Here is a 15,902-nt window from a genome sequence, read left to right on the forward strand (position 1 = left end):
AGGAGGGTGGAGGATGGGAAAGGTAGAGGAGCACAACAGACACTAGGATGGCAATTTGTAAATCAATGGATGTGTAACTGATGTGATTCTGCAATCTGTGTATGGGGTGAAGGTGGGAGTTCATAACCCACTTGAATCAAAGTGTCGAATATGATATGTCAAGAAATTTGTAATGTTTTGAACAACCCACAATAAAAAATTTAAAAAAAAATGTACTCATATAAAATATGCTTTAAAAGACAGAACAAGCCAGGAATATAGCCCAAGAAATTTACCACTAAATGAGGACACATATGTGTTTTAGTTCTTGGAAAAACTGTGCCTTGCTGACTTTTTGCCTGGATTTCTTGGTTCTCTGCACTGAAGGGCATGTGGTAATTTCTCCCTCCGATAAATTTTCTTGCTTTTACAGTTTCTTCTTCTAACTGAATGTTAAGCACCTTTCCCACACCATTGGTATTCTAGGTTATGTAGGTCTACACAATCATCAAGCAACCTTCAGCAATCACTAACTAAATGGATCGAGACATTTACCCAACCACAAAACTTAGACCGTTTGGGGATTTTCCAGTCTAATTTAATCTATATAAACCTGACACCAGCAGATTTTCATTTCCTTTGTTCCTTGTGTAGACTTGGTTTAACGTGTTAGTCTCTAAAAGGGAGAGTGGAGACAGCTGTTGAGAAATGAGGGGATTGGCAGTTATAAACATGCAATTTGGTCTAATAGCTTTGATATGCTAAACTTGCTAGCTCCTCCAAGTGTACCTTCCTGATTTTGCATCACAACACACCGAATCCCTAAGGAAGCCAGGATAGTTTTTTAAAATTAAAAATAAAAAGAAATGCACACCAGTGGAACGGTTCTTTTAAATCATCTCCAACAGATTCATTCTACGAACTGCAGGCCTGCACAAATCCTGGTACACTAGAGACCTTTAAAAGAGGAGAAGCCAAGAATACTGATCAGGTTCTAAAAAGCGAAAACAGGTGATGTCATAACGCACACTCCTGTGTGATCACTGCCAAGGCCGCGTGGGGAGCTGTGGCTCCAAAGAGCACTGAGCTCTGCGCCAGCCGGCAATCCGAGTTATCTCTGGGGCCCGGCGGTCACCGGTGAGCACCCGGCACCAATCAGGTTCTTGCTCAGCTCCTGCCTTTGTTCTCACTGGGGAGCAGGTTTCGGGCGTCTATCATCCGCAATACGCATTCTGCCCGCACGCGCATTGCTGGCCCCCTTGGTATACCTGGCACCCGCATTTGTTTGTCCCTCCGCACCTTGTCAGCCAGAGCTTTCAGCTGTTACATCTGCCTTCTTGCCTCAGAGTGGACGTAAAACCCCTGACTCACCATTTTTAGCTTTGGGAGAAGCTGGTCCTGCCCAATCGTTTTAGGTGGCAATTTGTTCTCCGAAGCTACCTTCCCAAGCAGGGCTCTTTGCTCTGCATGTATCTGACCAGCTGCTTAAGAATGGACTTTGGAGTAAGAAGCAAAACCTCTCTTTGGCCATTTCGTGTTTTCACTGCTAAGAGTACTGTGAGAAGGTGCTTCAGAGAAGAAGCGGAAACTGCTAAACCAGAGATGTCTCCCCCTCCCCCACCAACCGGATTATTGTATAAATATGCCTCAGACATCTACCCCCATCCCATTCTCAAGCCTCAGGTAATTAATTAGTCTTTTACACAAGTCTCACAATAAATGACGCATAAAGTTCTTTGAGATCTCTGGATGCAAAGTGCATCAAGACTGCAGCCTCCTTTAGAGCTAAGCTTAGATTTTTGGCTGAGGGAAAGCCCACCACTGCCCCAAAGGAAGGAACGTTTTAATATCTACCCTTCTCTCACCCCCACACCACCCCTTTCTCCAGAAATCAGAAAATGTTTAGCTCAATCGTAGACCCTCTAGCGAGCTCTAGCTTCCAGCTATTTATCTCACTTTCCTCACCATTTCTGTAGGGACCTAGGAGAGGGGCGTGGCTTGACTAGGGGGTGGAGCTGATCTGCCAGTGTTATTTGCATATAACACACCCTCTTTTTCTTATTGGAGGAGCCGTGCACATTGTATTCCCTCCCACCCCACTACCTAACCCGCCATCTCCCTTCGGTTCTGAGCCTCGGAGATAAACTTAACTTGCCCGGAGATTCAAGGCATTTTCGGCCTCTGCGATTGGCCGGTGAGGCTCTCAGCCGAGCCCTAGAAGCTCATTGGCTGCGGCCAAGCGCTCCGGGGGCGTGGCTAGAGCTGTCCGATTAGCGGGAGGGGGCGGTACCGGAGTGTGGAGGTGGTGAAGGTGGTGGGACGGCGGGGGCGGGGCCCGCACTGAGGCGCTGCGGCGGCGGCGGCGGCTGTGGTGGCGGCTGCTCGTCCTAGGCTGGCGGGGGCGGGGGTCTGAGGATGGGGGCGGGAGGAACAACGGGCCGGTGAGGAGCTGCCGCCGCCGTCTCCGCCGTCGCTCCGACAGCCGTCGCCGGTGGTCGCCTCGCGCACCCCGGCTTGCTTTCGGGCCGCTACCTTCCATCTCGACATCCCGCCCGGAGGAAGCTGAGGCTGAAGCTCGGCCGGGGGACGGTCCGGCCCTGCATCTGCGCGACTGGCGGCAGTGACAGCCCGGCCCGACCCGCCGCCCGCCCTAGCCTTCACCCTCGGCGCCCGCAGCCACCATGAACCGAGGCGGCAGCAGTCCGTCGGCCGCCGCCAACTACCTGCTCTGTACCAACTGCCGGAAAGTGCTGCGGAAGGTACGGGCTTAGCCTGAGGTCCGGCCGGAGATGGGCGCCTGCCGGCCGGGGTCGGGCTGCTCGGGGCGAGGCTCGAAGGGATCGCTGGCATCGTCCCTGCGAGGCTCAAAAAGATCCCTGGCTTGGTTCATGCACGGAGACAGAAACAGGGGGCGTGAGTTGAGGGTGGAGGGTTCGGGCGTTTGCTGCTTTTTATCTCCACCGGGACAGAAGCTAGTCCCGAGGGGTTGGGATTTGGGGGTGGGGGAATGCCTGTGGTCTGTTTTCAGCTCGCCTCCATACCTGGCTATCCCCGGTCTGCTCCTCGGTCAGACTGAGGGAGGGACTGGTTGGAGCCTCCTCCCTGTGCAGTTTAGCCGTAGATGGAGGTTGGGATGAAATCAGAGCAGCCTGGTCTGGTCTTGAGGAACCCTGGCTCCCTCTCTGCTGTGGCTAACTCTGATGGGTGCTGTTTTTGTTTATTCTGTTGCCTTTGCTTTGCGCGCCGTGCCGGACTCCCCCTTTTCACATTCTTTTGATGGTAGTCCTGTGTCTATAGTTCAGTCACGAAGAACTATTAAGGCATCTTGAACTTTATGCCCATGGGAAATGCTGTTCGACCTTACAGTTCCTCTGGTGGGGTTACAGGAGAAGACTGAGATGGACATGGGTTGTCTCCCTCCTTAGCACCCCCACCCCGTGTTGATCCAGAAAAATCAGACGCACCATCAGCTTAATGCTTCCCATAGGGACTGATAGAAAGTTTACTCCAGTATTGTTTAGCTTACTTGGCTTAATCACTCCGTGGGGGATGGGGAGGATAAGATGGAAGAAGGAGATGAAAAACTGTCTCTTTAGACTGAGAAGAGTTTTAAAATTAGATTTTAACTGCCTCCACGAGTAATATTATAATCAGTTTATTCTTCTCCAAACTCTTATTTTTTGCATTGCATTAAGTGGAAACCTTAGATGAGATGTTTCTGTTTGTCCAGTACAAATGAATTAAAATTGCTGAGCTGTGCAAATGCACCGGGTCTGAGAGCTAAAATGAATATGGTACCCTTCCCCCCTGCCACACACACACACACACACACACACACACACACACACACACAATTTCTCTATATACAGTCGCTTTGGGATTGTTCTTTATATATGAAAGAAAGAAAGCAAGAAAGCACATAAGTAAGCAAGCTCAAATATTTGCGCTCTTTGTCCAAAAACTGTTTTTCTTCCTCTGTGGGTCAGGCCAAGTGCCAATCAAAGTTGTTTTTCAAGCCTCTTTTCCCTGCAGTAGGGCTGCTGCTTTTTTTTTTTTTTCCCTCCTATTTTATTTGAGAGCTTGAGGAAAGCAAAGAGATTGCAGATTTGAAGTTAATCAAAGAATTAAATATGCCTTAAATTGTGTTTATTGGATATGTTTCTCTTGAAACAGATTTTTATTAAATGTGCATGTTGAGTATGTGCAGTTATTTTTTTCCATAAACTTCGGGATCAAATTACAGTTGATACTTGCTCAGCTCATTGTAGGGCAGCTTGTGAGAAATGTAATGGATCAGAAGTGCAGATCAGGTTAGTTGAATGTTAACTCTTTCACTGCAGGGCCAGTTGTCATCTGAATTTAGTTCTTAAAAAATATTATTCCCTTACTTTAAAAGTGAAAGGTTGTCTTTGACATAAAAAATATGTCTTTAAGACATATTTTGATTAAACTTAAGCTTAGTTAAAATGACAGCAAGTTTTTTTTAATCAAATAAGAAAAAGATGTACTGTTATTGACTGAAAAAAGATTTTTTAATGCCTATGGCAATTTGTTAGGCTAACAAAAGCTTTGAAGGTGATATTGGGCTTCAAACTATTTTATTTTTCTTTTGAGAAAACTGTGGCTATGGATCCATGGCATTTTACTAGTTAAAACATCTTTATTTATTTCTCTTAGTTTGTTAAAAACTAGTATTTGTTTACCTAGAAAGAACATCTTCATTTTTAGACATTATTGAGAAAATATGGAAAATGGATGTGAACATTTTTATGTTTTATAATTGCTATGCACATCTCTGCCAATACTCCAGTTTTTAGTAACTACAAGGTATTTAATGTTGATTCATGTAGTAGCATGAAATGAATTTAGATGGAAATAGAATTGTTTGTGCCAGTTATGACATGACTTGGCAACATTTGTAGCTTTTTAAGATTGCCCTTCTTAAGTACTCTTAAATCAGTGTCTAGCAATTTAAATTTTTCATCCTTATAAAAATAGCATGTAAGGGTTTTTTTCTAGTAAGGGCACATTTTTCTTTTTGATAGAATGTAAGTAAAATTCATCTATCACTTTCAAAAAAATGTGATTCTGTGAGTTTATCTTGTGTTTTCCACTAATGGACTGTACACTAATAAACAAATGGATCATAGCACTTTTAATTTTAGTTCAGTGTAGCTTACAATGGAAGAATGAAAATCATGTGTATCTAGTGGAAATTATACTTTGCTGTTATAAACCCTCATTAATAATGAGGGAAAGGTCACCTTTTTATATGACAAAAATTTGTGGCAATATGTTTAATTTGGGAGAAACTTTAAAAAGAACTGAATTCACAATCAAGTAAACCTATTTGTTTTAATCCAGTACTTGAATATTCAATTTTATATTGGATGAGAATCATATTTATTCATAGACGTGTCCTTACAAATTTGATTCAGTATCTTCTTAAATATTAAATGTACCAAATTTATAACTTAGGTACTAACTTATCTCTAGGAACAAATGAACAAACTATCATCATATTCAAAACTCCTATTAAGTCTAACTTACTCCATTGTCACATAGTATAATAAAGTTTTTAATGAAACAGGAAATTCTTCTATTTACTTTGTAAGGTTAACAAGTTTTGAAATGTGACATATTTTACTTGAAGAAATTCCAGTGACACTGAGATGAATCTGATCCTTTAATTTGAAAAGTGAAATGTGAAACTAAGGAAGGTAGGTAATTGTCAGTCCAGTCATCTTCGAGTAAAGAAAAGTTGGTATATTACAACTCAAAATGTATTTTGAGTATTGAACTCTTATTATTACTCTAACATTTAAAATTTGTTGGTATGTGTAGGAGTTCTAGTGATATATCTTTGTGTGATTATTATGCTTTTTAATTTTCTTTATAAAATCACAAATTTTGACAACACTTTAATGTTTTGTAAGCATAGATACTGTCAAATTTGAAAAATTTAGATTAGGAAGTTTATTAAATATTAATAATTTTATGTATTTCAACCAATAGAATGGGTTTACTTATACTATGGACTAGTAATTTATTCTGCTTTGGTTAATCAGGTTTCTTGGGTTATACAGTTTTGATTGTCAAAAGCAGTTTTTTACTTGATTTTTATCTTAAATAACCTAAGAAGAAATCAAACAATGAATTTATGACAGCAAAGTTTTATGCAGTGGTTTTCAGACTACTTTATAAGATGCTTCAGGATTTTAAAATACTTAAATTGGATTGAAATTTTAAGTATCTTTTTTTTTTTTTTTTAAGAAAGAGTGAGAGAGAGAGAGAGAGAGAGAGAGAGAGAGAGAGAGTTTTTTTAATATTTATTTTTTATTTTTTGGAGGACACAACATCTTTGTTTGTATGTGGTGCTGAGAATCGAACCTGGGCCGCACGCATGCCAGGCCAGCGCGCTACCGCTTGAGCCATATCCCCAGCCCTTAAGTATCTTTTAAATTATTTTAAAAATTTAAGAATACAGCTGCTTATAACATATATACATAATCCACCACATTGGAGCATACCACAGTTATCTTTTGTTACAAGATTATTCTTATGCAGGCCTTTAAATTAAACTTGTTCTATTATCTTTGTTCATATATTTAAACTTTTTTGTTGCTGTTATCTACAGGAAAGATTCTCATTAATTATGAAGGCATTGGCCTTTAAAAAAAAATTCCTGTACATATCTGCTCATGTTAAATTTCTGTGAGAATATAAATACAGTTATCAGTAATTGTTACTTTATAACTAAAATATGTATCAATTTTTTTGTATATTTATATGCTTCATAATTTAAGTTCAATATGAGATTTAATTTATAAAAGCAATTCTGCTACTTCTCCCAGCTCCCTACCACCAAAATTAAAAAAGGCATACCTGCTAATGTAGTGATACTGGAAGCCATAAAGATGTGTTTACAATTGAATCTTATAACAGGTCTTTTAATTTTGAGCAAAATAGCCAATGTCCTTAAAACCTAGTTTTCTTTGGAAAATGTGGATAATGTCTACCTGCTCCACAGGTGGCTTCATAGCTCAAGGAAGATAATGTGTCTTAAGTACTTTGTAAATCACGAAGTACAACTATAAACACAAAAAGGAAAGGAAAAGACTATATATTTATACTTTTTCCAGAACATCTAAGTTCTTTTTGTGTTGTTCAGTACATGCTGAGTAATATGGTTAATGTTCACTTTTCTCTTCAATTTGTTTGCCTGCGTGAGAGTTAAAGATTATGCTTTTAGTTAGAATGATCATTTTGCATATTTTTATTTCTATATTTCAATTCTCTCACTCCACATACCCCTTAGTTAAATGGTAATGCAGTGCATTGTTTTTGGATTTTCAAATAATTAAATTACCTCTGATACTTCAGCAGATAAGGGAAATTGCTTTTTAGTGCAAAAAGATTAAGAGTTAAGGATGTTTGTGCTTAATAAAGGATGGGGGTAAACTTAGCATCAAGTACAGATTTTTTAATTAATTCAGGAGAAGAGTTATAAAACTAAAAGTCTTAATCTTTTCTTCCCATCTCTGTTCTTTTCATTTTCTCCCTTGGAAAGATTGGATTCTAACAACTTAAGTTTGTAATGATCTTCACAACTGTAAGAGTACTTTTACATTATCTCTGACATACAACCAGAAAGTCCACTTAAATCTAATGCTGTCTCTGTAATAAACTATTCAAATTGTCTCCTGCAGTATTAAGGTTTCCGTGGAATATCGTAGCATCTGTGGAGTACCCATAGGTACCTAAAATTCTCCAGATAATAATGATTGGGAATTGAAAATTAGCCACTTTTTAACATACTATTGCAGATCAATTGGAGGAGAAGGAGAGTAGAGTAAGCTGGCTACTTTTATTATATATCTAGCAGTTGTTTGGTTAATTTTTTTAATAAGACAGTGTAATAGTTCTCAAAATATGGTCCTCAGACCCCTGTGGGTATCCAAGACTCTTTCAGAGATCCTAGGAGATCAAACTTATGTTCATAATTTTTTTGGTCATTTTTCTGTGTACAAAGCAATGGGGGTATAACTATGCTGGCCCCTTAATGTAAATCAAGATCGTGGCCCAAAATGGTGATCACTATTTCCTTCACCACACAACACTGGGGGAAAAAATTGTCACTTTCTCTGAAGAATGTCCTTGGAGGACAGTGAAAACTTAAATTTTGTTTAAATCCTGACCATTGAGTACTCACATCTTTTTACCTGTTGATGAAATGGGAAGTTCATAAAGTGCTTCTATTGCATATCAAACTGGTTGTCTCCTGGGCAAACTTGGGCAGTTATTTTAGTTACAAGCTGAACTAGCCACTTTTTCATGGAACCCCATTTTTACAGACAAACTGGTTACTCAGACTTGGGTATTTAATAAACTTTTTATCTTAAAGATGAGTAATTTGAACTGAAAGTTCAAGGAAAATAATTGACAATATTTGTTGCTAGTGATAAAGCTCAGCATGCAAGGAAAAACTAAGTTTGGAGAACATATATCTGCCTTCATTAAGCTAAAAACCTTCCCAGTTCTTAAAGGTGCTCCCCTAGAGATCAAGGATGTTATTAATAAATGTGATTTTTTTGATATTGTGTAATAAAATGTGTCAACATTTGGAAGATCTGTACAACTCATTGAATCAGTATTTTCTAAATGACCCCTGTATAAAGTCATTGATACTCAGGGCCTTTCATTTTTTTTCACCAGCAAACAACCAGTTAAAGCATAATGGACACAAAAAAATCTTAAATCTAGCCATTCTTTTTATTCCTGGCAGTGCATATTGTCATTTGTTGTCCTTGAATTTTCAGGATCACGTTACTCATTTTTTAGATGTTTACCAAAATCATACATGTAAAAGAGCCATTCAAAATGCAAGATGAACTAAATGATATTAATGTAATATAGAATGTTAAGTTCACAGATGTGGTTTCACATTCCATATTGCAATTAGCCTTGCAGAAGGTATAGTTATCAAGTTCTGTTGTATCAAAGAGTAATCATCATTATCTACTTTTTTCAACTACATGTCTGTGTCAGGCTAGATTTCCCTCACATACTTCAATCAAAACATATCACAATAGATGAATGGAAAAAATCCAGTTGTCTTGTAATAAACACACATTAAAGAGATTTGTAAAAAAATGTAAATGTCAATCTGACTATTTTGTTTTGGGAAATAAAGTTATTTCCATAAAAAATATGTGACTTGTGTTAGCATGTAATGGATGTTATTATTTTCAGTGAATTCAACATTTAAACTTTTCTCAACTTTAATTTCTATTAGTAACCCACACATAAATAAAACTTTTTTGGTGACCTCAATTTTTTGAGTGTACAAAGGAATCTGAGACCAAAACCTTTGAGAATGGCTAAGCCAGAGTTTACTGACAGTAGAGAATGGTAAATATAAATGTAATTCTATGGAGAAAATAAAAAGAAAATGCTATAGCACTGATTAAAAAAAAATGTGGATAAGACCAACCCGCTTCTGTGCTGTGTGGGAATCACTTGTAGACAATGCCTAGCACCTTTTCAGTGACATCCTAGAAGCTTCTCTATTACCACAGTTATGCGTTGGCTAATTAGAGATGATATTCTTTGATTTTCATAAACATCCCTTTACCTGGAAGAAATGGGTGGTGGGGAATCTTTTGGATCTGAAGGACTGTTCTCCCTAGTACTGTGCAATAACTGAAGAAATGTCAGATTTAAACATTATGCTCCAATGATTGATGCTTGGCTGCAAAGGAGAGAAAGACCTTGAGTAGTACAGCTAAAAGCTGAGAAATGTGGGAGAAACAGCAGTGGAAGGGACAAAATACAATCAGACAAAAGTGTCAATGTACGCTACTGATAATAAGCATTCTTATCACAAAAGCAAAATCCTCAGTATAGACAAAAGATAGGATAGCTCTGAATATGATAGTCCCTAATCATCTTTCTCAAAGCTATAAGGAACTTTCCAGTGTGAAGTGTATGTGTCAGGTTTGTACACTCTACACAAAAGCTATGGCAGCCTACAACTGCCTGCAGTGTGGTCTTGAAGGTTCAGGATAAAGGTTCATTTATTCTGTTTAGATTTAGTGAGACCTTATGACTACCAATATCTAACCTGTCCCTTAGACATCACTGCAATGAAAATGAGGATGGGGAAGGAAGTGAAATTTGCTATATACAGTAAAATATGTTATCAGACATTTAGTTATGTTTCCCATGACAGTTTCCTTAAACCCATCAGTAGTTTGGCTATAAACTATTTTAAAAAATATATCCAGAGTTCATGTATGGAATTTTTACTTGTTCTTCAGATATTTTTTTCAAAACACTTGTGACATCTCCCCAAAGCCTTTCCTAATCTTCCAACTTTCTTCCTCCTTCTGCTTATCCTCTAGATTGCCATGCCATCCAATTATACTGTATTTATTGGTATATAATAATAATAATTTAGTTGTAACTAGCATTAATGATGAATTGTCATATTGAATTGTAACTAACAAGTTAACACTTTTTTTCCGTAACATAAATTGTCTTATTTGAGATCTGGTTAATGGAGAATATTTTTTAGCAAAGTGGAACTTTGATTTAAAGACAAATACTGGTGGTATTTTTATATTGGGTACAATATAGTTTAGCTAATACAATGAAAATTTCTCATTTTCTACAATAAGTTAGATATTTTTTTTTAGGATATGAAATCCCTAAATTTTTTAGTTATAAATGGACAGGACACCTTTATTTTGTCTATTTACTTTTTTTATATGGTGCTGAGGATCGAACCCAGTGCATCACACATGCTAGGCTAGGACTCTACCACTGAGCTACAACTCCAGCCCCAAAGTGTTTGCTCTTTACAGTCCTATATTGTTGTCATTTTAAGGAACACTTTCAGAAGTGCAATAGTAAGGATTATTTGAGAAAATAAAGTGCACTGGTGCCTGGGTTTTTGTTTTTGTTTCATTGTCTTTGTGATTGGAAGAATGTTTCAGTTAACTATCATACTACTTTTTGAAGGGAGTTTTGACAGGGAGTAAGAATATTTGCCCACCAAGAAAGGCATCAGGACACTAGCCATAACTGCTGGTCTTTCTCAGAAATGTAAAGGGGCCATTGTTTTCATGTGGACACATGTTCTACCTCTTGGAATCTGCTCGAGTTCTGTTGGGAATTGGCTAGTTTAGAGTGTTTAAGGGCATATCTTCAAACTTCCAAGATTCTCTGTAAGCTACCTCCTAAAGTTCCAGGTTGACTATAGAATTCTGATTAAACTTTTTCCTCCCCCACACACCCCCAGCCCTTTACCTTGGAAATCTCCCAAGCCAGCTGCAATCCCCTTGGCCAGCAGGCACTCCCTTGGTAACTATGAAACAGAATTGTTCTTAGGCTTGGACTACCCTATAACTAGCCTTTATTTTTTAGATCCACCCAGAAGTGAGTCATTCATTGGTCTGTGGGCCAGGATATTGGCTGCCCCGGAGGGGATATTATGAATATTATGGATATAAATATTATGACATATTTTACCCTTATGTTGGGCTGAAAAACCTTGCATTTTCCTGCTCAAAACTTATGATAAGGTATGACTGGCGTTTTTACATTATGTGTCTTAAAGACAATATTGAAAATGTCATAAATAAGAATGAGCAGATATAAAATATGGCTAGTAAGACATACTTTAACTTTTTTCTCTGCTAATTAATACTACTTGTAATGAAGAATACCATCTTATTTCTAGATGTCTATTTTATTTTCACATCTTACCGTACCGTAAAGATGGTCAGTTGAATAAATTTATCTTTCCAATTATAGATACATACTGAATATTTAGAAAGATTAAATATACCTCATGAGTAACTAAAGGTGGATTTTGTGGGAGATCATTATAATTATCTGAGACTGACTCTTAGTTTCAGGATATATTTTGTGACATCAATAACAGTAGCTTCTATTGAATACTGCCTGTACACCATAGTCTCTGCTATTTTTTTTTTTTGCAGTGGTGGTACTGGGGATTGAATTTGGTCACTCAATCACTGAACCACATCCCCAACCTTATTTTGTATTTTATTTAGAGACAGGGTCTTACTGAGTTCTTTAACACTTCCCAAGCTGCTGGGATTACTGGTGTGCACCACCACACACAGCCCTTGGTCTGTGCTATTTTTAAGTTCTACATATTCTACCATATTTAAATATCATAATAAATGATGAGGAACTATTACACTTTATGGATGAAGAACCTGGCTCAGAGGGCTTTAGTAACTTACTAAAGGTTAGAGTACCAATAAATGATAGACTCAGGATTGAAACCAGTTTGAACTCTGAAGATTAACATATTATTCAGAAATAAGCACTGTGTTGTCTTATGTTTTTCTTTATGCAGATGATTTATCAAGTATAAAATTGTGTAAAAGGACTAAAGTTCCTCATTGAGATGTATTCTATTATTTTCTCGTTAAAAATGAAACAGTCTTATTGAAGAGTTTTAATCTCTTGGACTTTTCTTTTTTATCTCCATAAATCCACTATTATTTGAGCATTCTTTCATAATTTTTTCCCTAGCTTCCTAGCATATTTTGCATATCACTTCCTACCAACTAGTCATTCATCATTTCAGTGGCACTGAATCATTCAGTACTGCTGTAGTACTTTTGACAACAGTGTCTAGAAACATTTAAAAAAATATTTTTAGATGTAGATGGACACAATACCTTTATTTTATTTATTTTTTACGCTGTGCTGAGGATCCAAACCTGTGCCTCACATGTGCTAGGCAAGTGCTCTACCACTGATCTACAACCCTATCCCCTATAAACATTTTGAATTTGAGTATTGTGTTTCTTGATGGACTTCTAAGAAATATTTTCTTTTTGTTACATTTTTTGTGGTAAATTTTTCATGGTTATTTATGAAAATAAAAAATAACATTAGTGCTCATTTCCACCATTCACTTTGGCTTTCTGTATAAGGCAAAAATGTTAGTTATGGGAGCAAAACAAAGCAAAAACCCTATAATGGGCATCCTTTCCCTCCTTTTTTTTTTTTTTTTTTCCTATTCACATTCCTTACAAAAAAATACTACCTCTACAGAAGAGTTTCCAGTCTTACAAAAGATTTGTTTTGGAGAGAGGAAATTATGGCAGATGTAGGGCTGTTATTTATGGATTACAACTCTTGAGTTTTCCATAGAAGCACAGTAAGATATATAGTTAAGTTCCAGAGTAATATTATAGATATATCCAGCATTTACTGATTATAATAAATCTAACATATCTAACATTTACTGATTAGCTGCTGTAACATTGTTTTCAAAGGAAAATACATCCCAAAATCTAAATAACTGCTTCACTTGAAGCTGTCTTTTCTACTTTGTTCATTGCACGTTAATAGGGTAATAATTTGGGTATAAAAATTCCAATTCTCTTATCATAAATTTTTTAATATTAAGATTAAATTCTTGGGGTTTAGAATACCTATTTGCATTATAGTTTTATTGTTTTAGTAGATTTTGAAATACACTATTAATAATCTCATGAAATACATGTGTAGCTGTTAAACATAAGTTGTAGATTCACGCATTCCTTAGACAAAGTGTATTGTTGAACACCTAGAAATTTCATGAAATAGTGGATATTCTTTTTATTTTATAGGAGGCTACTTAATATTTGGTGCTCTTAAAAATGATGGAAAATAGCTAGGCACAGTGGCAAACACCAATAATTCCAGCTACTTGGGAGACTAAGGCAGGAGCATTGCAAGTTTTAGAACAGCCCGGGCAACTCAATGGAAAACTATCTCAAAGGATGGGGGATATAGCTCCTGTAAAGCATTCTGGGTTTGATCTCCAGTTAAATCTAGTGGGAAGTTCTTTGACTAGTTCTTGTTATGATTATCTATGGGAGACCATATGCTCATGTGGTTATCTTTCTGTTCTCTTTTATCTTAAGAAGTAATCACTAATCTGATGCTTCTGGTTTAAAAAAAAATTCCCATTATATATGAGCATGAAAAAAAATTATACTGATGTATACTGATGACTAAATCTTTATTAGAGGTATTACAGCGAACATATTTATCACAGTGGAAAATGGAAGAAATTTATAATTAATGTTTACCTTGATAACTTATTTAACTTCAGATACTTATAGAAACAATTCAATTTTTTTTTTGTGGGATACAAATCCAGCAACTAGATTTTTAAAATACCAAGTAACTAACTTGCATATTGCTGTGAATGTGCTATAGGGTATTCCTGCTTCCATTTTAGATTGCTACTAAAATTCAAATGAACTGTAGCAGCATGCCTTTAAAAAAAACCACTGTTCTGTTCATAAAAAATACTCTGATGTCATAAAAATGAAATGTGATCTGTATTCTAACTCCTAACTTGTCCAACCTTTTTTTCAGTGGCAGGTATTCATTACATAATGAGAAAAGAGGGAGAGAAGCCAGGCATGGAAGCACACACCTGTAATCCCAGCTACTTGGGAGGCTGAGGCAGGAGGATTGAAAGTTGAGGCCAGCATGGATGGATGCCTTAGCAAGATCATGTCTCTAAATAAAAAAGAATTGGGTGTGTTGCTCAGTGATGGAGCACTTACCTAGGATATGTGAACTCCTGGGTTCAATCCCCATACTAGGAAAAAAAAAATAGAGGAATGTATTGTTATATAAAGCCCATTTCCTTTTATTCTACCTTTATCTTCATCATCATTTTAATATTCCTGCTTCATTAACAGTTCATTAACTGTTTGGCAGAAGCTGTACACCACTTGAAAACTAAAATGTAAGGCACTGTTTATTGTAGGTCAATCAATTCAAGATAAAAGAATTTCAAAAATGAAAATGTAAGTCAGTGGAAAAGCTAGATTTGGCTCATAGAAAATTGATTCTTCAATGTACTTACACAGACACCAACTTCCTTAACAAGACCCCGAAAGCTCAAGAAATGAAAACAAGAATCAATAAGTAGATGGTTTCAAATTAAAAAGCTTTTCTGCACAGCAAAGGAAACAAAAAACAAAAACAAAAAAATGAATAGAGAACCTACAGAATGAGAGGGAATCTTTGTCAGCTACTCTTCCAACAGGGGATTAATATCCAGAATGTATAAAGAATAAAAACACCACAAAAAAAGAAACCTTGAATAACTCATCAGTAAATGGGCAAAAAACTAAATGGACATTTCTCAAAAGAAGAAAATACAAATGGCCAAAAAATATATGGAAAAATGTTCAACATCCTTAGCAATAAGGGAAATGCAAATCAAAACTACCTTGACATTTCATCACACCCCAGTTGAAATGGCAAACATCAGGAATACAAATAATAAATGCTGGTGAGAAAGTGAGGGAAAAGTAACACTCATATGATGTTGGAAATCCAAACTAGTACAACCACTTTGGAAAGCAGTATGGAGTATTATGGTTTAGATATGAGGTTCTCCCCCAAAGTTCATGTGTGAAACAAAGAAGAAGGTTCAGAGATGAAAAAAGATTATGAGCTATGTGACCTGATCAGTGGATTAAGCCACTGATGGATTAGTTGGGTGGTAACTCTAGGCAAGTAACGTGACTAGAGAAAATAGGTCACTGGGGTCATGACTGGAGTTTATATTTTGTCTTTGATGAATGGAACTATACTTACTTGTTGACATGTCCTGAGCTGCTCCACCATGTACTTCTTCCATGATGTTCTGCTTTACCTTGGGCCCAGAGCTATGGAGTCAGTTATCTATGGACTGAGACCTCTGAAACCATGAGGCAAAATCAACTTTTCCTCCTCTACACTGTTCTTTTGGTCATAGCAACAACAACAACAACAACAGCAAACGGATTAAAACATAGATTCCTCAGAAGACTAGGAATGGGCTTGAGGAAGGCTGAGGCAGGAGGATTAGAAGTTCAAAATCAGCC

At 37.2% G+C, this 15,902-nt stretch overlaps 1 protein-coding gene and 1 long non-coding RNA gene across 2 annotated transcripts in view; one reads left to right on the top strand and one right to left on the bottom strand.

The window, feature by feature from the left end:
• LOC125613923 overlaps positions 1-1,679 on the bottom strand; it is a 26,092-nt gene extending 24,413 nt beyond the window's left edge. Inside the window, exon 1 of the long non-coding RNA XR_007344513.1 lies at positions 1,351-1,679. This is a non-coding gene — a long non-coding RNA (uncharacterized LOC125613923). The remainder of the gene's footprint in view (positions 1-1,350) is intronic.
• A 655-nt stretch (positions 1,680-2,334) lies between these two features.
• Sesn3 (sestrin 3) overlaps positions 2,335-15,902 on the top strand; it is a 65,731-nt gene continuing 52,163 nt past the window's right edge. The window contains exon 1 of the mRNA XM_015489970.2: positions 2,335-2,738. Within this exon, the coding sequence (XP_015345456.1) occupies positions 2,661-2,738 (78 nt within the window). The 5' untranslated portion in view covers positions 2,335-2,660. The remainder of the gene's footprint in view (positions 2,739-15,902) is intronic.

Source organism: Marmota marmota, unplaced genomic scaffold (assembly GCF_001458135.2).
Source record: "Marmota marmota marmota unplaced genomic scaffold, marMar, whole genome shotgun sequence".
NCBI classification, from domain to species: domain Eukaryota; kingdom Metazoa; phylum Chordata; class Mammalia; order Rodentia; family Sciuridae; genus Marmota; species Marmota marmota.